General features: G+C 39.1%; 1 protein-coding gene across 1 annotated transcript in view; it reads right to left on the bottom strand.

Annotated features, from left to right (window-relative positions):
* The window catches only part of scn8ab (sodium channel, voltage gated, type VIII, alpha subunit b), a 120567-nt gene that overhangs the window by 63142 nt on the left and 31183 nt on the right, over nt 1-26242 (bottom strand). The window contains exons 4-12 of the mRNA XM_036530807.1: nt 25169-25258; nt 18912-19040; nt 17125-17216; nt 11866-12087; nt 11633-11696; nt 11222-11363; nt 9885-10091; nt 4135-4422; nt 2622-2939 (exon numbers count right to left, since the gene is read on the bottom strand). Of these exons, the coding sequence (XP_036386700.1) occupies nt 2622-2939; nt 4135-4422; nt 9885-10091; nt 11222-11363; nt 11633-11696; nt 11866-12087; nt 17125-17216; nt 18912-19040; nt 25169-25258 (1552 nt within the window). The remainder of the gene's footprint in view (nt 1-2621; nt 2940-4134; nt 4423-9884; nt 10092-11221; nt 11364-11632; nt 11697-11865; nt 12088-17124; nt 17217-18911; nt 19041-25168; nt 25259-26242) is intronic.

Raw genomic sequence — 26242 nt, 5'->3', positions numbered from 1 at the left:
CTGGCACAGTGAAAACCTTCTAGTTGGGATACATAGTGCTCTTTATAGCACTTATGTATATGTAAAGTGCATATTGCACATGTGGTGCAAATACCAGCCGTAATTTTAACATACCGACTATTCCTGCACAATTTGGATACATGAATTGAAGTCAATGAACAGATTGGTGAAAGTGCCATGTAAATTAGCCCACAGAGAATGTGTATTTGCTAATATGCTAATGACTATTGTAAGGAAAATTCCAAGAGCTAACTATATATACATTCATAACTACATGTATACACAATTGTATATACATGTATATGTATTCTGAAAATGCAAAGCAAAAACCAATATGAGCCTAACCAGGAAAGGGGGTGGGGGAGTGGGGTGGGAATGTACTTGGATAGAGAGAAAATCGACTGGAAGAGTAAGAAAGTACGGAGGAGTGGCATGTGTGCAATAAGCAAAACCCTGCCAGAATAACACTATTGCAGTAGGGATGCAGAGGGCCCACGCACTCATGAGGGCAGACCTGAGGCTGTCACCACCAGATCCTAGCTTGAATTGCTGAATACAGAGTTACTATGCTGCAACCTTAGGACAGCACTGACAGCTCAGTCCACCAGAGACTCTATAGGACTTCCAACCCCCATCTCCCAACTAAAGGATTTACTGAAATGGTAAGTCTTATGTCTAGACATGAAGACTGACAATGTGTCTGCAGCCACAAGATAAGCAGGTAGACTGCTGCATAAGAGAGGAGCTTGACAGCAGAAGAGTTGACCATGTGCAGTACATTTGATACTCTTAGAATAATATACCCAGCACCTTGTGAACAAATTTTGTACACAGCAGAGAAGATGTGCAAGATGATATTACCTTGCTGTGTCGTCCACAGTATTGTAATGAAACATGACTTTCATTCATCAGCAAATGAATGGCAATGAGAGATTAATATGCCCAAGTTGCTCCAGAGAACAAGGCTAAGATTCAGACTCTCATAGAATGAACTGAATTACATGAATTTGCCTACATGTTACCATGCATGTTTTTACCCGAGCTTACTCCTGCATACTGTCTGTGTTCATTGTTAGACATGATAAGAGGATATAAGGATAAGACAACATAAGTATACAGTTTTGAAAATGATTTACAAAATTGAGTCTTTTCAATTTCATGCTTATTTTGTCCAGTGATTTACCAATGTCTTAGACACTGCTCACACTGTGAACAATTTATTTCTTCTTGCATCCCACCCTGTCAGAACTGTTCCTACCTCTAAATCTTAGAAAATACCATCTTTTTTCTATTTTGGCAGCATTGGCTATACTTGAGACTTGGAAGAATACCTTAATATTGAATTTCAAGGTGTCTACTTATGGTAATTGCAAACAAATATGCTCAAGAATCTAATTTCAGAACAACTAACTCATCATTGATATTCATAACTGAAGGATTCATACCAGGATTCATTGTATGAATGAGGCTAAGAATGAAACTGGGTGTTTCCGCATGTTTCATGAACTCAAAGTGACTTACTTGCGTATATTTTTCCTAAGAACAAAATATACATGAAATATATGCTTTCAAGAAGCATTTTGATGAATGAGGCTCAATCTCACCTGTATTTTCATCCTTTATCCATACAGTACAAATCAAGACAAGTTTTCAATACAGAAACTGGCCAATACTTCAACTGTTTTTAGTTTAAATTAGTTAAATTATATTCTAAAAGTGCTTCATTTAAAGCAATCTATCACTGTCTAATGTACCTGGTGATGCATCCCAGGACATTTCTGTCTACACTCTTCAACTGCATAAGAGAAATTTTATTTGAAAATTCAATATCTTTTCTGAGCATAACAGCTACTACTGTATACTAAAAAACTATACTAAAAACTATTTATTTCTAGCTCACTAGTACTGCAGTGGATAGATGAAATGCCACACACAAAAATGTGCACTCACTGAAAACATTGTTAAAAGTTACTTCTATTGTTACTTGGACTGCGAAATATAACCAAGTTCACAGCTATCCTGTATTATAGATAGTCAGACAGACAGAGCTTATCTGAACTGCAAAAGAAGCCCTCATCAAATATGACTGCCAACTGAGCAACTCAGTAGATCTATCTTTAGTAATTCATGAGCTGAAGACATTTCATGGTGAGGTTGTATGGCTCATCATGTCTTATGATCCCACAACTCACGAGTTCCACTTTCTGGGGTGAATACATTAAGACAAGTAATGTACTGGACACAGTACAATACAGAGCTGTGGCAAGTGAGGTTGAGGTTACTCAACTTGAAACTGTGTGCAGAGGCAGAGATAATTCAGGCTGTCAGCACTTTTTTAGTCAGTTTTAATGGGATCAGTGGAGAAGAGGTCGGGGGGCTCAAAACAACAATTTAAATCTTCCTGTTAATGTTGAAAATATTTTCTTTTGCATAGCTGATGGGACGGAGCATCCAAAAAGGGTGTGGGAAGAGTTGATCAGTATTTACGAACAAGGTGAAGAAAGAAATACACCAGAGACCAGAATGAAGGTACAGAAAGAAAAAACAGACTGCCATGCCTAGACCGATCTGCTTATTGACCTCCTTGTGATGTTGTCAGTAGCTGACTTATCTATTATCACCTCAGGGAGAAGGCGTCCACCAGGACCCGGGCCGATGAGGGACACCACACCGTTGCAGTCCACCGTGCTGTTTCTCTTGCCATGCGGAAACAGGGGATTGATCCTGGAGGAACCCTGGCTGTAGCCGCTGTAGCTGCTGCGGCGGTAGGGGATGAAGAGGGAGCCGCGCCGCTCCTCACTCTCCTCCACTGTGCTGTGCTCATCATCAGCAAACTCGTTCTCCGAGCCCACGTCCTTGGAGCGGCCCTTGAAGCTGAAGATGCTGCTCTTGCTGTTGTGCCTGGATAGGAAGGGCGAGCCCGGAATGCTGAGGAGAGACTGGAGCACATAAAGCCCCAGGGAGAGAGGAGGGAGGAGCAGCCAGAAATGGAGGGCAAAGGCCAAAGTTTGTGGAAGAGTGGGAAGAGGAGGTGGTTGGGCAAAGGAGGAGAAAAGATGGGGAGGGGCACATGTCAGTAGCAAAATAGAAGCAACAGATAAACATGGAGCACTGTATAACAGGAGCTGCTAGATGAGACATCAGAAAACATCAGCTGTACAGACAAAGCTTTACCTGCATTTTCAATGTAACAGCAAAGTGTTGAAGTAAAATGACCGAGGTGCTTTTTTTTCAGACTCTGATGCCTTCTGCCACAAACAAGTGAAGACATACACATATTGCCAGCAGTTTTTGGGGAGAAGACAACTGGAAGAAAATGCACCAGCTGCAGACTGCCACTGCTGGAGGACTTACTTTCACTGCCTTTGCAGGCAATACCTGTAGGTCTACCGATCAAACAGTTACATTTCTTCTGCCTCTGAAAGGTGTCAGACACAGCTGTGTTTCTACCACTGCAATGTCTCCACAAATAAACAAGATTCCAATAATTATCTGAACTACCATCTCAGACTGCTGTACTACTGATACTCAAATACTGAACTCAGACCTGCTGAAATTCAAGCTTTCTGACTGAAGCCAAGATATGACTAGAGAAATGGAAGATGATCAGTTCATGTTCTTTCCGATACAGTGATGCAGTTTTTACAAGATTTGGGAACCCAAAGCCTCTCAATGATAATGCTATAGTACAATGTTGTGTTAACTATAAAATGAAGTTGGTCACATTTATGGATCTCATTCACTTAAAACCCAAGGGAATTCTACAATAAGCCCACTGTTTTACAAAGAACAAAAGACACCAAAAAAATGTCAAGAGAAGATCAAAAACCTTGTGTAAAACATGTATGAGGTGCTGACAGCAACAAGTAATAAGAATTTAAAAAGCCAACTGAACTGAAAGCTGATTACCACATGCTCTTTATACAGAAAAGAGGACACAACTTACTGGATCAATAAATCTTGTGAACAACCCATTTCATCTTGCCCTTCATCAGGTTTGCATTGAGCATAACGTTTGTTTTTTGTGTTTCTGTATAAAGAGTGCAATAGTCAACCTTCAATTGAGTTGACTTTTTAAATTTTGGACACGATAAAATATTATTTCTGTTAGTATTCAATTCATGTGCTTCATACCTGGTTCATGATGGACGTCTTTCTGCCTAGCCGGTTGTCTGGAAAGCGGAATCTACTCCTCTTGCTGCCGTCCTCGGACTCTGATTTCACATACTTCTCACTGTCTCCCTTCTCCTCGCCCCGCAACTGCTCCTTCTGCCGCCACTTCTTCTTGCGGTTGCGTCGCTCCTTGGCACTTTTGGAGCTGAGTTTAGAGACCTCAGATGAGCTGCGTGACAAGTGCCCCCCACCATCATCCTCCACAGCGTCCTCTGACACCGTGCCCGCCGAGGTCGCCATGGCAGCCGCCTGGGGAATGTGAGAAATAGAGAGAGGAGGAGAAAGAAAAGGATGATCTGGTGAGGCTGTAACACCGATGATGATTCCACTGTACCTGACAGACCTAAGAACTGCCAATAAACAGATGGATCCATGCATAATATATAAATAGATAAATAGATAGATACAGATGGATCCATGCATAATATGCCATAATAGCTCATGCCTTTCCTCATTGCTGCTTCCTTATGTCACCTATAATGATGGGTCATAACACTATTTATGTCTTAGGTCATAAGAAAGATAATATGTCAGAACTGACAGAATTATTTTTCAACTGACATTTCTGACAATTTGTTATAACGCACATTATAACATATCCATTATAATTACATTATAATTTAATGTTATAATTGTATGATTAGCATTTCAGTTTTTTCCCTAATTCTGTTACTGTGTGGTATGTGTCGAAAATTGATCCTGGGAAAAAAAGACCCTACGGGACACAGGAGGGGCAGGTAAGGGAGTGTCAAGACAATCAAAGTTAGAATCTCATGACTTAATGTGTGTATAATGAAAGCTAAATGACACTATCTTGGATGTGATGTGACAGATAATATGGACTTGCCGCTGAAATACACAGAAATGTTAAGACAGATGAAATAAGTATGTTATGAAGAGTTGTGGCACTGTCAATCGTTTCCCATAATAGGTAAAATGGTCAAATCTTGTAGGCATGACGACAGGTAAAATTTTGTTGGTGTTATCAACCATAACTTCTCCTTTAAATATATCATACCTTCATGGTTTCCTGACCTCACACATAAGCTGACATATAAGTTGCCGTATTACAACTGCCATATAAAATAAACAATCTGCTGTTCTGATACTTCTAGATTTTGCTGCGGTCTTCTACACAGTAAATCACCACGTCATTCTGTGTTCCTCAGCGGCGATGGGCATCTTTCACGACTATATTTCATCATATCTCTTAGGGTGTACCTATCAGGTGTCCTGGAGAGATGCCATGTCAACCTCTCAGAGCCTCTTTAAAGGCATCTCACAGGGTATAGCTCATTTGGCTCTGCCTTTTCTTCCAATGGCTTTTTTTATTGCTGTTACACTTGTGATACCCAACTGTTCCTCTTTTTTCTCCCGTCTGGAACCCAGGTCTCATCATGCATCTTGGCTTGCCTAGCTGATGTCTCATTGTGATCATTAATTGAGACTCAGTTTGACTCATTACTCATCCATTACTCCTGAATTATGCTATGCATTGTGTGTGCTATCAGTTGATTATATTGTGTAATGAAGACGGATAGGATGTCCTCACAGGCTAAGTGCTAGGGATGAGAGGATATTAGTGTGCGCATGGAGGTGAACACAGCATTCGGGCTCATCTAATTACAAACTGTCATGATTCTCAGCTGCTGGAATAAACTTTTCTTGTGGATTATTCTTAGTTGGAAGATGTGGGTGGTTGTGAAAGGATTGCTTTCTTCTCACTCGTCTGAGATTGCAGGTTGCTCCTTTTTGAACCACGGCTTCTCACTCCTTCTTCATCACTGACTTTGATTGCAATCTTGATTAACTTTATTTGTATTTGAACTATTTCTATTGCTTGCTGGAAATATTATTAGTCACATTATAACTCTCATAATTTGGGGGTTTTGGGGGTATTTTATCACGTTTATAAATGTATATTTTGGTGTTAATCTAACAGCAGCTTGTGTGTAAACTAAAGTTGAATGTGTGCACATCCGCCGAGATGTGATTACTTGATTAGCCTACTTCAATTAGCCTACTTCAATATATATATACACACTGATGAACCAAAATATTATGACCACCTGCCTAATATGCTGTTGGTCCTCTGTATGCTGCCAAAACAGCGCCGACCCACCGAGGCATGGACTCTACAAGACCGCTGAAGGTGTCCTGTGGTATCTGGCACCAAAACATTAGCAGCAGATCCTTCAAGTCCTGTGAGGTGCGAGGTGGAGCCACCATGGATCGGATTTGTCGATCCAGCACATCCCAAAGATGCTCAATTGGATTGAGATCTGGAGAATTTGGAGGCCAGGGCAACACCTTGAACACTTCATCATGTTCCTCAAACCATTCCTGAACAATGTGTGCAGTGTGGCAGGGCGCATTATCCACTGCCATCAGGGAATACCATTGCCATGAAGGGGTGTACCTGGTCTGCAACGATGTTTAGGTAGGTGGCACATGTCAAATTGACGTCCACATGAATGGCCAGACCCACGTTTTCCCAGCAGAACATTGCCCAGAGCATCACACTCCCTCCACCGGCTTGTCGTCTTCCCACCGTACCTCCGGGTGCCATCAGTTCCCCAGGTAAACAATGCACACGTACATGGCCATCCACATGATCTAAAAGAAAACGGGACTCATCGGACCAGGCGACCTTCTTCCACTGCTCCAAGGTCCAGTTCCGACGCTCGCGTGCCCATTGTAGGTGCTTTTGACGGTGGACAGGGGTCATCATGGACATTCTGACCGGTCTGCGGCTACACAGCCCCATACACAGCAAGGTGCGATGCACTGTGTGTTGTGACACATTTACATTTACTCATTTGGCAGACGCTTTTATCCAAAGCGACTTACATAGGTTACAGTTTTTTTACAATGTTATCCATTTATACAGCTGGATATTTTTACTGAGGCAACTGTGGGTTAAGTACCTTGCCCAAGGGTACAGCAGCAGTGTCCCAGTGGGGATTGAACCGGCAACCTTTCAGTTACGAGTCCTGCTCCTTAACCACTATGCTATACTGCCGCCCACAAATTCCTCCTGTAACCATCATTAAAAATTTCTGTGACTGCCACAGTAGATCTTCTGCTGGTTTGGACCAGATGGGATAGCCCTCGGCGCCCTTGCGCATCAATAAGCCTTGGGCGCCCAACACCCTGTTGCTGGTATGTGGTTTGTCCATCCTCGGACCACTGTTGGTAGGTACTCACCACTGCTGACAGGGAGCACCCCACAAGCCTTGCTGTTTCAGAGATGCTCTGACCTAGTTGTCTGGCCATACCAATTTGGCCCTTGTCAAAGTCGCCAAGTCTCTACTCCTGCCCATTCAACATGTTGCATCCAACACGTTGACTACGAGAACTGATTGTTCACTTACCATCTAATCTACCCAGACTTTGACATGTTTCCTTGTTTGGAGATGATCAACGTTATTCGGTTCACCTGTGAGTGGTCATAATGTTTTGGCTCATCAGTGTAAATATATACACTATATATATTTATATATATATATATATATATATATATATATATATACACACATATATATATATGTAAAACCAACATCCAAGTAGATTGTATGCCTATACAAATCAGCTACCTATCACCTGGTAGCGCGATTCCTAAGTCCCGTAACACCCCCTTCCCTCGCTTTTTTTTCCCCCTCAGATTTACACTGATACACTCATACATGGCCTCTCTGTAATCCAATTGACGGAAATCTGTTGTAGTGACAGACAGCTTTAATCCCTGAGTCAGTTTTTATTTTCACTTTGTGCAGCTTGATTTTATTGTATTTCATGAAAAAGTGTTTTTCAGAGATGGAAGTTACTTGAGAAAACGTTTTGTATTTTTTTCTATTTATTATTGCAGTTTTGCACAATAAATGTTCTTAAAATACCTCTGTAATATGTGAAATTTGTCCTAGTAATACAGTTAAAAGAGTACAGGAATAGCTGCCATGCAGTTGTCATACCAGTGCTTTACCCCTTCAGAAGCATTTATATTGAAATTTTAAGAAAAGCGAACATACTGTGATATATACCGTTACCGTCCGTGCTTCAAATTATACTGTGATATATATTTTAGGCCATACCGCTGAGCCCTAGTTTCCGGGGTGCATTTTACTGCAAAGTAGTCAGTAGTTTTGTTCCATCCACTCAGTATCTAAGCAAGGATTTAATTAGGTGTGTCTGCATTGAAGTGTCAGTGGAAGCGACAGCCTTGGTGTACGAAGGCAAGGGAGTCTCTCTGCAGGAGACCACCCAGGGAGGCCACCAGGGCACAGGTAGGCAATGGTATTGTTTACCGTTTGTTACATTATTGTCATTATTGTTCCACTAGACAAATATCAAGCTACCAAGCGAAGCCCTGGGTATGTGTTCGTTTTGTATTGGATTGGTACACTCCTGTTGGGGGTATTTTGTTGCACCTGCATGTTGGGCCATGTGCAATTGAGAATTAGCGGTCTCAGCCTTGTATGTTTGATACTGGCTCTTGCTTGTGTGTGGATGATGGCTTCCTTGTTTGTGTAATGTTCTGTGTTATTTAGCTGAATACGCTTTATGCTTGACTTCTGGAGTTACTCTGCACAGGTGTCTACTGGATGTCAACAATGTGAATGACATGCTGTGTCATGTATTATGCCATTCTTATGACAGTGTTATACAGGTGTTATGATGTACCTTTCATGTAAAATGTTACCAGATACATAAATATAATAAATTGACTCAGAAACAATTACTTCCATATGCCCTATTGTATTCACATCCACCTATTGCTAACAGACAGCAAATGGCAGGCTTAAATACTTTACTACTACTTTGTTTTAATTACTATTTTCCTACTATAAATTATCAAGCCATAAGGAATACATTAGGAATTTAAACCTCCCTCTGAACATGTGAAGTGTTGCCCAGTGACCAGAAGCTAGCTTTGTTGTCTGAAATGCATCCATTGTAACATTCTCTAACTAGCTAGGTAAGTAGTTTCTATAAAGAAATGTTAGTATCCTTTTCGCATCTGATACTTGAACATCGAAGTCACATTCAGCAAGTTGGCTACGATTACCATTACATACAATGTTAAGAGCTAAAATTAAGCTAAATTTAGCTAATTATGAACACCTTCATACAGAAAAGCCTAGACCTTTTTAATCTTAATCCCTTACAATCAGGGAAATCCTATAGAAAGAAAAAAACATTCATTACCACTAACATATTTCATTCTCCATTTACAACAATTAATACTGCAGACAATCCATCTTTTCATCCATCACCTAACTAACAGGCAGAAATGTGTGTGCCATTTACATCCCTAGTCTTCAGTACTGTTTTCTACCAATACTCTCACACATGCATCCTTAATCTAACAGGACTTAAAGTTGAACAAATAATGGTGCGTGTTGTTATGAACACTAACAGAGTTATATAGCTGATCGGTAGAGGTCCTCATGTTAAACTGGACCAGGAAAGCATAAATGGACCATACTATACTCACACTAATGTCAGTGTGCTGGCACCTACAGCTGCACTATTTTGCACAGGGATGACCTGTAGTCAATACCAGGACAATATTGTGTGTGCTATTTAAATGACATATGTGCAAATAAACAGTCTTTAAAATGTCTTCACAGGAATGGTTGACTCTCTCCATTGCACAGACACACAGGAGACAAGCACAGGCACACAAAGAGATGCTGAGGATGGACACTGACCTGGGCCTCCTCCTGCTGTTTCTTCAGTTGTTCCAACATGGCTTTGAACTCTGCCTCTTTCTGTTCAGCTTCCTCTATGGTGGCCTGGTTTTGTTCCTCATAAGCCATGGCCACCACAGCCAGAATCAGGTTCACCAGGTAGAAGGAGCCCACAAAGATCACCAGCACAAAGAAGATCATATAGGTCTTCCCTGCTGCTCTCAGCGTCTGAGCCATAGGAAGAGGTAAACATAAAATAAAAATTGGAATTCCAACCTCCCTTCCAACATGTCAAGCATTGACCAGTAACCAGAAGCATCTCTGTATACTCAATAACTCAAGGGGGAGATTATACCATACTTTAATTGAAGTTGTCATTTTAGGGCATCTGAGAGAGATAACAAAGGATAATATGTTCATATGTTTTAAGACAATTTTATGCAATTGTACTGTATGTGAGACAATTTGATATGTTTGTATGAATTCCTGTTAAATATGTTACTGTGTTACTGTGTTTACACATATAAGCTTAACTTTGTAGGCACAACTCAGTAAGGAACCTATAGTCTAATCAGCACAGCTGCTCATCTAAACTGAGAGTGCAGTGCTTATTGGCTCCACAGCCTTTGATGTAGTAGGAATTGTAGCAAGAAAACTTGCATACATCCTCAACCATTTGAGGGCAACTAATTCTGTTGAAGTCCTCTTTCAAGCAGTGATGTACTGAATGTACATTAATGACACTTCTGGTTGTATGATTACTTGCAACAGAGAGGAGTATGCTTTCTCAGAGAAAAGTAAACGTTTATGTAAATTGCATCAATACCAAATTAGCCAGCAAATGGAGGACACATGGAGTACTGAATTTGTTGATTGAAAAAACTGACCCCCTTCATAATTCAACTCCAGATGCGTTCCAGCTTTATGTGTAATTGAGCATTACAAGCAGTCAGTGCCCCCCTTTCCAATGGAAAACTATGTGACTAAAAAGAACATAACAGAAAACATGGAGAACAAGTCATTCAGCCCATTTTAGCTCATCATTTTACTTCTTCAAAACTGCTGCAGTAGTGTTGTTGGGAAATTCGCATAAGCTACCAAGTGTTTCAGCATGAGCTATTGACAAGCTTATGGAGTCACATCCAGTGATTATTTGAATAGCCTTTTTTCAATTTCATTCACATGAAGAAAATGAATTTACGTCCCTGTTTTCTGATTCTTTTTTGGAGATTATGAGTGCAAAATCTAAGTTACGATCAAGATTTTTTGCCACTAATTTTCAGGACTTCAGACATGATATATAGATACATTAAGAGAAATAAGAGCGATGGAGCGGAGTTTCAAAAAAAGGCACTTACAAGTTGATATAAGTTCTCCCAGAAGTCTTGGGTCATGAGACGGAAAAGTGCCAGGAAGGCCCACCCAAAACTGTCAAAGCTGGTATAACCATAATTTGGGTTTCTCCCAGCTTTCATGCAAGTATACCCTTCTGGGCAGCGACTAGGGATAGAGTGACATGTAAACAAAAATGAGTACATCCTTTTCTAGTGACTCAACTATTTACAGCATTTAAGAAGTTTTTAAATATTTTCATACTATGTCAGCCTGCATCGTAGGATCTAAACTCTCGACCCTTACACTTTACTTTTGTTACATCATACACTGAAGACTGTATAGCCATGTATTCAAAGATTTTACATGTTCTAATTATAGAAAACACATGGCTTAGTGAGGCACACACAGGAAAACAGGTTCAGAAGAACACTGACCCAGAATCTGAGCTGTTTCCACACAAGAGAGCATCTAGTTGTCCAGGGATGAAGTAGAAATTTGCTGAGGGATGTAAAAATAACAGTAAAGATGAAGATAATTTTTTCCACATAAACCACAGAAAACACCAATTCTGCAGCCTTTTATACAGATAAATCATTTCTAGCCACAAATGCATCCAATATACCAATTGACAAAAGGTAGAAAACAGAGCGCCGTTGGGGCAACGCACTTTCATTCATGATGTATTCTTTCCAGTCGAAGCCTTTGCTGCCATTGCTCAGGTAGTTTTCAGTGGAGTTGATGGGCCAGATGACACACTTCTGGCGCAGGTTACCCATGAAGAGCTGCAGGCCAATCAGTGCAAAGACGCTCAAGCAGAAGACAGTGAGGATCATCACATCTGACAGCTTTTTCACTGACTGGATCAGGGCACCAACAATGGTCTTCAGGCCTGTGGGGTTGCAACACACACAGAGGGTTTTGTACACTACTGCCAATTTGCTCAAATGGCAAATAAGAAGTTTTGTGGGTCTGCAGATACTGTAAATTGGTATTTCACTAAAGATGGCTGCCCAGAGTTAACTGTGTCAGAAGGCAGGGGCCAGTGAATTTTTGCATACCCATCACCAAGATAGGAATCAAATTTTTATCAATATGCACTTTGGCAGTGTCATTCAAAATCATACAATCATAGTGTAGACCTACAGAAAATGCAGACATCATTCCATAAATGAATAATAAATTAGCCGTTTAACTTACTGCTTAGTAAATTGGGGGGGGGGGGGGGGTGTTCAAAATTGTTTCAGTGCCAAGCTCCACTTCACCTCTTAATATACAGTACTTTACATTAAACAACTATCAAGTGAATTCATGGAGCGCTAAACACATTTTTAGGAGACATTTATGTTAATGTAGATCCTTGTAATTACATACTGTACATATACATACAAAAATAGGAAATTGAGTCATCCCACATAGACTTCCAACAGCTTGAGACACTGACCTCACACAGGGAAATTGTTAGGGAATATACTCCACGCATCTATTGGTATCTGCTGGCTACATGAAACTAAAAATTTAAGACTACAGACTAAGCAAAGATAAATCATTTGCATGCATGCAAACGAGTCTGTTGCCTTGCAAGTGTTATCTGAATCATAACAGATACAGAAAGTGAAATTTCTACATGTGAAACTTAAGCCAAATAACTGGCTCTGGTTTTGGATTCAAACAGTTGACAAAGGATGAAGTTTTCAGCATGGAAGCCATGTGAGGACTCTAAAAACACTGAGAAGACACAAACATCCACTGAGAAATTTACACTGCAGCACAACAAGGAGCAAAACAAGACTTACAGGAATAGAGGGACAGGCAGGAAAATAGCATTAACATGCAAGCAATTTAAACTCCAAGGCTGAAGGAAAAGATCTGGTATCATCACTATGAAGTTTGTTTTGTTATTTCATGACTTTAATTTTGGTGTGACCAATCTCATACCCCACAACATCTGGACTGCAGAAAACTCCTTGATTCTCCTTGACTGCAGAAAATGACGAGGGGAACCTAGAACACCCTCAGAATAAGAGTCTAAGGTAAAGAGGTAAATTCAGTTTTGATTATTGCTACTGACTCACCCTAGTCCTGTCTGTGGCTTTCGCACCAACAGATTGTTGGCCTTCAAAGACTTGCTGCTTCAAATTACATTTTCTACATGAAATTTTAAGCTCTCAATCCTTCTGCGAGTATAACCTGCCATCAAATCAATGTACCATTTTCACAGCTGAAGATGACTAACACCTTCCACACCAGATGCATATATACCGGAATACATGTACAACAGCTAGGATCAGTCAGTGCTGTCTTTCTTTCTGATGCATTTTAAATTGTGACCAACCCATTTTAGTTAAGACTTAAAGCTGGAAAGTCTTAACTAAAACTATTCCTTTGCTGCATTTGTGGCAGATTAGAACATTTTGAACTTCGTCCTATTTGTCTGGCACCTTGCCAGTATGGTTAAATTAAATAGGCTAAGCAAGATATGTTTCCAAAGTTTCTTACGTTATTCACTGCAATGAAAAGGTTTCATAATGTAGTTTAATATCAAAAGGTGTTTGCTGATTTGCTAGTATTGTGAATACATTTATGAATTACTTTTCTAAAACTGAAGCACGCTTGTTATGGAAGAAGGGACATTCTAAAACTCTTAACATGAAAAGGCTTAACGTGGCTTAACGTTCCAAAACAGTGATCTAAAACGCTTAACATGGATTAATGTTCCAAAACTGCGATCAATGATCACCAAATTTCTCTCGGACATCTCTCATCATAAACACTTCTACCTGTCAAAAAATCAAAACCGAACTCCTATGAGTATGGACGCTTTTTTGATAGGAGATAGTGTTTATGACATGTGAAATCGCAGTTTTGGAACATTAATCCATGTTAAGAGTTTTAGAATGTCCCCTTCATATTCATGATATCGTAAATCTTGACTCCCACAATAGTCTACTAACATTTATTTGTAGAACTACAACACTTCACGTATTATTCATAATACCATTTTTCCAGGTAATATATTGCATTACACCTTTGGGGCTTGGAAGCATGTGACGTAGCTTGCGAACTCCAGCTGTTGTTGTTGCCTGTTGTCTCACTTTAAAACCCTTTTGCATGTAGCTTATTTTTCATGCTATGTAGCGCACATGGTTCGTTATGTTTTTATTAGCGTTATTAAGCTTCTTATAGTTTTCAGTTAGCATTTGCTATATTTTTTAATGTTAAATCGCTGTTACCTCAAAGCTAAAATTAGCTAAAATTCTTCCAATCTCGTGTTCTAATTGCACCAGTTTTAGCTTACGTGCTAAACAGCTAATCACACTGGTGTGAACACCTTTGGTGTGCAAATGAGTATGTACTTCTGCTACACAGAGGACATCAGTTGAGTAGGCAGTCCTTCGATGTGGCCCAGGACGCATTTGCGTTCACACTGCTAAACACACTGCCACATGTGGCCCAGACCACCTTCGAATGTGGTCTGAAAGATCGGATCTCAGATCGGATCTTGGTGTGTTCACACCTGTACTTGGCGCTGTCCACTTGTGATCGGATCACCAAAGATGCATGTTAATACCAGGTGTGAACAGGGCCTTAGTAAGCAAATAAAAGGTAACTTCCTTGGGATCCTGATAAATATACTGTTTTAATCTGGAGGAAGGCATATTTATATATTTTGTTCTAGTCAAGGTAAAGCCTACACTTGAGCAAATGTTTTGTCTAATTCTATTTCTATATATAAAAACTGAACACAATAATACATCTCCTTTCTTGTTACAGCACATTTCTCATTTTTACTAAAGGATACAATATGAAATATTTTTAACACTGAATTTCATCTGGGGAGGGATACTTTGCGTTCTTGAAACAAAATTAAAGAGGAGGTCTTGCCAGCTAATGGAGCTATTTAATGTTATACAGCTTGTAAAGTGTGATTTAACTGACTAGATAGACAATAAGCTAATATTAAGCCATTTGCATTTCGTAAGTTTGCTAACTTTGCATACCTTCCATTTGTCTCTGTGTTGGCTACAGATGTAGTGTTGTAAGGTGTATTTTACTATTACTTCACATTACAAGAATATAGTTGTTTTGGTGTTGTCCAAGTGTTTTCCATGTTTCTAAATATAAATATATTTGTTTGTATATTTGATTGTTTGTTTAAAAATTAAGATATTAATTAATTAAAAATTAAAATATGCTTTTTTCCTTAACTACAAATAAATTTTTGGATGCATGATTCCATTTCTTAGATCCAAGTGTAAGTACGATTAGAAGCAATGGCCCTCATTCATCAAAATGTTTGTAGCAGCAAGCCTATTTTGTTCCTGTGAAAAGTGCATATGAAGAAATCACATAAGATTCCTGCAAGGTGCGGAAACACCCAATTTTGTTCTTATCCTTGTGTGTAGGATGATAAATCCTAACTGTTGTTAAATTATATGGTCGTCTGTAATTAGCATAACTGAATGCCCCGGAAATCCCATGAGGGCATGCTGACCTCCAATTCATAGCCAATGCTGCCAAAGGGGAAAGAGGAAGGAAATTCCTCAGTTTCAGAGATGTAAACAATCCTAACCAAGGTCGATGCAAGAATAAATAAGCCAGAGGTAAAACGTGCACAGCTACATGTAATTCATTCAAAACCATACCGTAAAGTCTATTTGAGCCTGAATTGTAACCCTGTTCTCTGGAGCAATTCGGATCCTCTCATTGCCATTCATCTAGTGGCGAATGAATGCCTTGTTTCTTTACATTACATTACTGACATTTCATGGCCATACCAGCACTTCCTCTGCTGTGTACAAAATCATACTGCCTTCTGTGTCCAAACACATCCACCAGCCTAGCACACTGACTGCACACTCCATTACTGAGCGAGTGTGTGCATGTGGTTGCATTCAACCTTCCATGGTGCCTGCAAGTTGACCAGTACTGCCATCAGCCAGGTTTTCAGTATGTAATTCTATATAAAATAGAACAGCACTTAAGAGGGTAACTTGACTGAAATGTTTGCAAATTTGCACTTCATCCTCTTCACATGCATTTACCTTACTTCTTTTTCTGAGATTTTTGTAGTCCCAGATGATAACAATGTGCGGATTTACTTTTGTATCTTAGTTTGTTTCCCTAAACCGACACAGCTGTGGTAAGAGCCGAGTTCAGTGTTTTCTTATGGGCGCAGGGTCAAATACTTTACAGCACAAAATCTCAGTCACCTATAGTACAGACAGATTCAGAATTACAATATAGCAAGTAAATTAATGACAGATAAAAGCCTATGGATTAGATGAGTTACTTCCTATAGTTATTATTTGTTGCAAATTGAATCTCTTTTCTATGTATTTCAACTACAAATGGTCATGTCGTACACATATAAATTTGATACTTGTTCAATTTGATCATAAAGCCAAAAATCATCTTGCTGAAATTACAATTTGCAATGCAAATACAATAATTAGCTCTCGTCAGCTCTCAATAATTAGCTATGCTCCGCCTCTTAAAAGTTATTTAAATACCTTTCATATTACAGGAATGAGTGACCTAGACCCTGATTGGGTATCACTCATTCAGGAATATCTTACAATATATAAATAAACAAATAAACAGACAGCTAGATAGATAGACACACAGATAGACATATAGATAGACAGACAGATAGATAGGTAGATAAACTTCATTCTGCTTATTCAAGAATATCCTATTCATTCTATTTAAACCTATATATACAATTAGTAGGAGAAACCTTTTGGTTCCTGAGGTGGAAAATAGACTGCAAAGCCTATCAAAAATGTATTTGTACCATTTTTGATAATTTGGAGAAAAAAAATCAAAGAACTTATTACTATTGTCGAAATGTCTTTTTCAAATAATAAATTGTAAAAATAACAAAGAATAACATGAGATCAGCCTTTGTGTTTAAATTGGGCCTCACCTGGAATAACAGAGATAGTTTTCAATGCCCGGAGAACTCTGAACGTTCTCAGCGCAGATACATTCCCCAGGTCCACAAACTCTGTGATATATCTGAAATAAGGGAGGATCACACACAAACACAAATGACAAGAACACACACGCAAAAACACTACCACACCGACCAAGAGGGGAACGTCACTCACAGAGCCTGTCCATTGGGGGGAACCAAAAAGGAAAACGAAAATAAACACACCTAACACCAACCCCGCTTCCCCACCCCACCTGCCGTCTTACCTGGAATTACAGAAATTGTTTTCAAAGCCCTCAACACCCTGAACGTGCGCAGAGCTGACACATTGCCTAGGTTTACAAACTCTGTTATATACCTGCAGAATCAAATCAAAGTTATTTGTAGCGTATCAAGAAAGAAACCATTTACAAAAGAAAAAGTGAATCTGGTTACATTGACAAGCAACAAAATACAAAACAATAAAAAAGGCAAGAACTAATTCTTTTTTAAGTTCAAACAAATGGGTCCTTCTTAAAACATATGTGAGTACACAGTAAATGTATTTTCTAACACAGGAAGTTTAACAAATTAAAAATATTATATTTTGGATTTCATATTCTACCTTATGTTCCACTGCATGTTAGTTTTTCATTTAGAGTGTAACACATAACTAATTAACACACTCTCTCTCTCTCTCTCTTTCTCACTATGACACATACTTCACATTTATGCTTTTAAAATAAATCTAATTCATGAAAAGTGACCCGTTCAAGCGTACCATATACAGTAAATAAATATGAAAAAAGCTCACACTTGATAGTATAAAATTCAAAATTTTGCCATTTAAAAACAGAATAAAGCAATGTGCTCAAGTTTTCCATCTTTTTCAAGGAAGATTGACACGCTCACTTTACTTCCATCTATCTGTTCCTCTGTAACCGAATCTTAGCTTAAAGGTTAGCAGGACCCTCAAAAGCTTTTACCTCATTTCTTGTAACAAGACATTGTTATTAACACATTTCTTATACTTGGTTACAGCATTACTTCCTTCCTCTGTACCTTCTTGTCCAGGAGATTCTCGATAGAAACAGGTGGTACTGGTGCTGTCTTCATTGTTATGCTACACATGCATGTTCTGTTTTAGACTGTCATGGATTCTGTCTCCAGTTAAGCTCAAATTGTGTGCATTTTGAGTGACAATGGAGGGTATGAATAAACTGCCTTAAGTTTAACTAGTGAAGGACCTAGTTTAATCCTCCATTACCCTCCAAGGCATTCAGACAATGCTGATGGACAACAGCTTGACATGACAGAAATAAGGGTTGAGGGAGGGAAATAAAACAACATTTGACATTCAGATGTCATGTTGACATTCCACCTTAAATCACCTGCCTGGAATAAAACAGCTTTTCAATGGCATGGATGTATGTTGTGCCTGGAACATGAACTGCCATGCTTCTTGATAGAGCTTACTGTTAAATTGAATAATAACAAAATGTCCATTATGCTATTCATATTTGTTTAAACTATGCTGTAGAGTTGCACAAAATTCACGTTTCATATGTATTTCGCAAAGTAAATCAGTAAAAACTAAAAGTATTGAAGGGAAAAGGTCTGCGCACACTCACCATTACAAAGCTTAGAGGAAGAAAAGGCATGGACAGAACTTTCATCAAGAGGAAGATCCAAATCTTTCAATGTTCAGTAAATCCATGCTAAAAAGGCCCCTACATCAAAAACTCCAAGCACTGGTTCACAGTCGCATGAAATGTTAAAGGTGGAGGAGAGATACTTACGCCATGGAAATCACCATGAAATCCAGCCAGTTCCAAGGATCTCTTAGGAACGTAAACCCGTCTATACAGAACCCTCGAGCAACTATTTTTGTAAGTGATTCAAAGGTATAAATACCAGTGAAGGTGTACCTAGAAGAAAAGAGCACAAACCTAGAGTGAATATTGGGATTCCACATTAAAGGACAATGTGTGTTCTCATCATGCCACACTGATTCAGGTCCATGCCTTCACAATGACCCTATGGAACAAAAGTTTACATTTCTTTTTCAGTGGCTGTCTCCATTAGATGATGCATGTACAAATAGTTATATGGCCATTAGAAACTGTATTCATTCAACTACTTGTGAATGTGACTGGAGACAGTTAAATGAGGTTACCAAGAATGCAAGAAAATATTAACATTCTGTGTGTATGTCATTTCAAATTGTACATAAAGGGACCAGTGTGAACTTTATATGGTTCTTCTTGTATTCCTGCATTTATTTACATTGGCTTGCATGTCTATAGTATTCTTATTTATACTGCATTTTGAGAAAGAGCAGGAAAATGTGAACACAAGTCAAAGTAATAAATGCTGTGAGGCATCATTTTTGGCAAGAAATCATATTTTACATACGTTTTAAATATATATACACATATACCATGGAATGGATGAATAAGTCCTGATTGGTTGAGGGGGTGAGTATTCATTCCTGTCAACATCATAGTTGAAATAATGTAGAAAATGCCATAATTAGAGTTCAGAAAGTCCTCAGTCCACACACCCACCTTCAGCTGAAAGGATCTGACAATACATGGTCAGTAGCTACTTGCAGCTTCATAAATTAATTGCCAATTGCTGACTATTTACATTCAGAAATGTTGTTGGCTATGGTTGATGTGGGAGAACTGTACACATAGCTAACTAGCAGAAATACATGTTCAGTAGTTGTAGTGTTAAGTAGTGTAATACCTTAAATATATGATGTTCTTGAAATGTGTACTACTCAGGAATTGAAATAGTGGCTTTGGGGCCACATCATATAACATCAGTCCTGCTTTATTTTAATGAAACAGTACAGCTTGTCATGGGTTATTCCTTACATATATACGTACAGCTGGAGACAATTAGATGGTGATGCATACGTAGCAATACAACACATTTTTAATGTGAGCTTGAATAAATATATGCCAGTAAATGCAAAATGTGGCACATTGTGTTATGTATCAGAACTGCAATATGCCACTTTCCTAACAAAGAAAAAAAACTGGTCACATTTAGTCCTTCACAAATCACATTCCAGAAAGAATTATACCCCATCACTGCATATATATGCAAATCAGCTGATATTTCATGTTAAATGCAAAGAAAAATGACATGGTTCTGAAAACCATCAGAATATAAAATGCTTGACCAGCTAAAGCCATGGGCTTCCTCATCTAATGAAGCCATTTACACTAGAATAAAACTGGGTATTTCTCAATATCTATGGACATATACACTCAGTGACCAATTCATTAGGTACACCTGTACATCTGCTTGTTGATGCAATTATCTAATCAGCTAATCATGTGGCAGCAACTCAATGCATAAAATCACAAAGACACAGTCAAGAGGTTCAGCTGCTGTTCAGACCAAACATCAGAATGGGTAGAAAATCTGATTTAAGCAACTTTGACCGTGGGATGATTGTTGGTGCCAGATGGAGTGGTTTGAGTATCTCAGAAACTGCTGATCTGCTTGGATTTTCACGCACAACTGTCTCTAGAGTGTATAGAGAAGGGTGCAAAAAACAAAAAACATCCAGCAAGCAGCAGTTCTGTGGCCAAAAACACCTTGTTAATGACAGAGATCAGAGGGGAATGGCCAGACGGATCCAAGCTGACAGGAAGGCGAAAGTGACCCAAATAACCACACGTTACAACAGTACTATGCAGAAAAGCATGTCTGAACATACAACACCTTGAACATTGAGGTGGATGGGCTACAGCACCAGAAGACCCCTCCAGGTACCACTCCTGTCAGCTAAGAACAGGAAACTGAGGCTACAGTGGGCACAGGCTCACAAAAACTGGATGGTGGACGATTGGAAAAACATTGCCTGGTCTGATGAACCTCGATTTCTGCTGTGACATGCAGATGGTAGGGTCAGAATTTGGCGTGAATAACATGAATCCATGGATCCATCCTGTCTTGTGTAAATGGTTCAGGCTGGAGGTGGTGGTGTAATGGTGTGGGGAACATTTTCTTAGCACACATTAGGCACCTTAATACCAACTGAGCATTGTTTAAATGCCACAGCCTACCTGAGTATTGTTGCTGACCATGTGCATCCCTTTATGACCACGGTCTACCCATCTTCTAATGGCTACTTCCAGCAGGATAACACGCCATGCCACAAAGCACATGTCATCTTAAACTAGTTCCAGGAACATGACAATGAGTTCAGTGTACTCCAATGGCCTCCACAGTCACCAGATCTCAATCCAATAGAGCACCTTTGGGATGTGGTGGAACGGGACATTCGCAGCATGACTGTGCAGCCGACAAATCTGCAGCAACTGCGTGATGCTATTGTGTCAGCATGGAACAGTATCTCTAAGGAATGTTTCCAGCACCTTTTTGAATCCATGCCACAAAGAATTCAAGCCGTTCTGGGGGCAAAGGGGGGGGGGGGGGGGGGGTCCTACCCAGTATTAGAGAGGTGCACCTAATAAATTGGTCATTGAGTGTATATTCATTATCACCCAAACATAAATGTGCCTATGGCCTAATATTTAAGTACTCCAATGGTTTATATTTTTAATCAATCCTTTAATCAATTCCACAAAGCTGTCCAGCCTGTAAAAAGAAAATTCATTTAAAATATTTTAATACCTTGATATATTTATTCTTAAAAATACAAGATACAGACTAATTGGCATGAAGTAAAATAAATTACTATGTGATGCTTTCCTTGACTGTAGTACAGTGTCATTTACCCCTACAAGGCATATAAGTACAAGTCATTTACCCATAATGTTAAGCAAACAACATCATTAGCATGATCATGCATAAATTATGCATGTTTGATTAATTTAGAACTATTTGACCTGGAAGACAGTGAGCTCATGGGAAACAAACTGCTCAGATAGCAGGTATCAAGGATACGATGAAGATGACGGCATCTAAAAGGAATAAAAGTATTTTTTGCATACTTTTGTTCATTGCAACCAGGGATGGGGTGGGGAGTGGAGAAAAAATACAGTATGGGGACTTCTGTAAGGTTAGTTCTTTTCAATGATAGAATTTTAAAATATATTTTACATTTGGATTATAAAAACACTTTTTATTTGCTCTTCTCCAAAACACACAATTGTTTACACACCAAAGTCACCATGCCAAGCTTGCATAGACATGAGTCAGAGGAAGACACCTCATGTGCAGCTTTATACAGGCAGACTGTGGGTGAACAGCATCAGTGTGTGATGACATGGACAAACCCTGGCCAACATACCCACCCTTGTGCCTCACAGAATGGAGAAAGGGGAATGGACACCGACACTTTCAGACTGCAGGAGACGACAGTGTAGATGACTGAATTAATGAGAAATGGGAAATGCTACAGCTAGCACCATAACTTCTATCTTGCAGAGTGGATAAAGGCAAAACCAGCCCTGCATTTCCACCAAGTAATTACATTCATGCAGAGAAGAGCCTGGTTTTGTCCTCATTGTTTGAACAGAAATATATCTCTCTGTAATGGTTACGGACAGTTATGAATGTGTGCACAGTTACAATGATCACTTCAAGTTACAGATAGTAGCACAAGCCATTATAGTACTTTCTAGAAAGTACCCCGGCATCACAGTAGATTTTGAAAGCAATATGAGTAGCCATCTCTTATTATTTTTCCATTATGTGGCTGAAGGGGGGCATTCTCTTGAATGCATCATTAAATGGATGGTGATAGGTTGCTTTCAATCAACATTGTAACAACTCTTTAAGACTTTAAAATTGAGCATGTGAATGGGGAATAAGAACAGAGGTGAGAAAACCATATAAGAGAAACACATAATCCTAGATACAGACTGCCAGGATCAGGTTAACACTTTCCAGTAACATCGTGGGGAAGAGCAGGGAAAACAGCCATGCCCCCTCTGACACAGAAGGAGCTAGCAAACCTGGGCAACATGGACATAATACCCTCAGTTAGGGGCACTGGCTATAAAAGACATTTTGTGTCTGTAGTGAGGGACAGGGGGAAGCAGCAAGAGGATGATAGTGGGAAACAGAAAAACGAAAGCTGAAAACCAGCAGGACCCTGAAAAGTGACAGTTTTTGGTTTGTCATCTCTTTATTTTTCATTTTTTTAATTCTAGTTATTTTTTATCCGTGGCCCCATGAGTGATGTTATACTTGCGCTGTTTTCCCTCGGCTGCTCAAAAAAAGGCGGGCCCATAGACCGGAAAACCCACACCATGCCCAACTTAAGACAACAGTAAACAGGCTCTAAAAGCACTGGGTGACCTTTTTTGCAACCCAGTTTTTAAATCTGTAATTGCACATAAGGCATGTCTCACATTGGCAACCTCTACAATTGTGCAGGAGCACTGAAGCAAGATGCTTGCAATGCTTTGTTACATTTTCATGGAGCCAATGGCTATTTTAGGACCTATTAATCACACAGTTGTCCACAATGAAGCAGACCAGTTGGAGGACATGTGCCACTCCACTGACATCCTCAAAACCACTGGTTGCGGAATGCCTCAGACCGGTGAGATGAGGAATCCCTGGCTGACTGACTCATCCCTGTCCACAGCAAAACAAAGCCAATTTTTTTCCGCCACAGTGGGCTTGTAGTCACTGTTGGCTGATAACATAGCTGGGATGAAACCTGGACCATAGGGCCCCGCCTGCTGTCGAGATGAGTGAATTGCTGACAGAACCACTTGGGAGAACTTAGGAAAATTTAAAACCATCAACAAAGAAAACAACTAATAAGTGTTTCTGTAAGATTGCAGGAAAACTCCATGGGGAGAAAAAAAAACAGTTGCAAGCACTTATCCTGAACAATCTTTGAGAAGCAAAGACTACTGTCAGGTAAAGTACTTCTGGAATGTAGTAAAGGGAAGCAAATGTGAAATATAGCAAATCTACAAATATACATTTTTAAACCAAAATGAGAAAATATTGAATAAAAAAAATCTTAAAATATTTATTTATTATTAATAATGTAGATATTATTTATAAATAGTATTATTAATATAGTGATAGTAAATGTATTAATAATAATAACGATAATAATAATAATATTTTTTAAAGAAAAATGGTATGTTAATGATAACCATTATAATTCTGTACCACTGTACCACTTCATCCTTTTTACTTGTGATCATAACATTACAGCTTCTGCTAATATAACTGGCATCGTTTTCCCAAAACAGGAAGTGTTATAAAATAATAAAATCACTTGGTTACTGGTACTTTATTGTCATTTAGCCATTTAACTGACTTGCATTGGTTCCAGTTTTATCCATTTATACAGGTGTATTTTTACTAAGGCAATTGTAGTTTAAGTACTTTGCCCAAAGAAGGGAATTGAACCAGCAACCTTCTGGTTATGAGCCTCCTTGCCACTACTAACCAGTAACACTGAATGGTTACCAGCAGGTGGAAGCAGATCACAGTACAATGAACTTAGGTTCTGACAGGTGCATGTGGTTGCTGTCCTTCCACAACGCACACTTCTCTGTGATCAGCAATGGTGTCAAATGGAGAATCTAGATCAACAGAGGCAGAATGTGCATTGTCTGCAGAGTAAATGAATAATGCTACCACTAGAGAGATTCCTTCTGCGCCCTGGCAAACATTTAACTCCTTTTTATGCTCAGGCAATGTTGCTGCCAAGCCTCAAATAACCCCACAAAAGCTAACTGAAATCCAGTGTCAAGACCCTATAGAATGGTTCAATGTGAATTTTCGGATTCATCTTCAGACCTCAACACTGGCCACTAACACTTAAATGAAAAAAGTGTCCAGATTTGACTTTTGATGCAAAATAGTCTTCATCCATCCAGATATCAAGAGTTGAATAAGTATCTCTTATGGAAACTGCCACTGAATAGGAGTATAATTTCCAGTTGTGACTATTGTATTCTAATTCCGCAAAGGCAGAATCGGAATAACATGTTTCACCATTGAGTCTATTGAAATATACATCACTTAACCCAATTAACCCCACTTAATTTCCTCTGAGTTCAAACAAAGAGAAGCATGCTGTGATGTATGTACTTACTCTACTTGTTTCGACCATTCTGGAGGATTGCTAAAAGTCATGAATACACAGTTGGTCAAAATAGTACACATTATGATCATGCTGAATACTGTGAGGAAAAGTCAGTTAAGGAAAGTTACAGACATCAACTGTGAACAACAACATGTAAATCTGAGGCCCTTTTCCAAAAATGAAATGAACCTCCTATTAAATTGAAATGCCTGATACAGCTGAAGACATGGAAAATGCATACTGTATATCAGTATGAAAGCTGACCTGGGTACAGGGCCTTTTAATCTTGTACATTTAGGATTCTTTGAGGAAAATGTAAATGTAAATGTACAACAATTAAATTACCAAAATGTGCTTTGTTAAACCAACAAAATAAGTCTGTAAATAATTAAAATAATTAACATTTTGTTGTTCACTACTTCTATATGACTTAACATACAGGAGATATAATCAGGTATATTAAATGTATAGGAAACTCTTTAAATCAAAGAACTATTATGAACCCCAGTTAAAGGACATGGCCAGAAATAACCAGGACATGCAGAAGTAAGTAGGACATGCAGACATGCATTAAATCAGCAGCAGATAACTGACATTCTCAGATGTGCTCCAGAGAGAAGACAGTACTGCATTACTACAATGCAGCAAGGCCTCAACAAAACAACAAGTTTATTCCAAGCAAACGGTATCACTAGATCAATGGGCACCATCTTTTCCCTCTGAAAAGAACTGACTCATTGCAGAAAGGCAATCTGAGATCATATCAAACATTCTTTCATTCAGTGATAATATTCAAGGTTAAATAACTATACATTCATGTCCAGCCATTCTTTGGCACATTCTGTGGAAACTCAGCTATTTCCTACAGTTATCTGCTCCCCATTTAAGAGACACAAACTATGACCCGCTCATCCTATGAAAGTCTCAGATGCTTCATTTAACTTGATACATCATTTCAAAATGTATGCATACACACTAATGGTCATTGCAGTGATATTTTTTCTTCATGTTATTCAGGGCTTGCCATATTTAAAGTAAGCACTGTATAAGGCATTTCATTAGCATCCAAGTACACAACTTACC

This window comes from Megalops cyprinoides, chromosome 6 (genome assembly GCF_013368585.1).
Source record: "Megalops cyprinoides isolate fMegCyp1 chromosome 6, fMegCyp1.pri, whole genome shotgun sequence".
NCBI classification, from domain to species: domain Eukaryota; kingdom Metazoa; phylum Chordata; class Actinopteri; order Elopiformes; family Megalopidae; genus Megalops; species Megalops cyprinoides.
The sequence above is the reverse complement of the archived record's forward strand: the minus strand, read 5'-3'. Positions and strand labels throughout refer to the sequence as shown.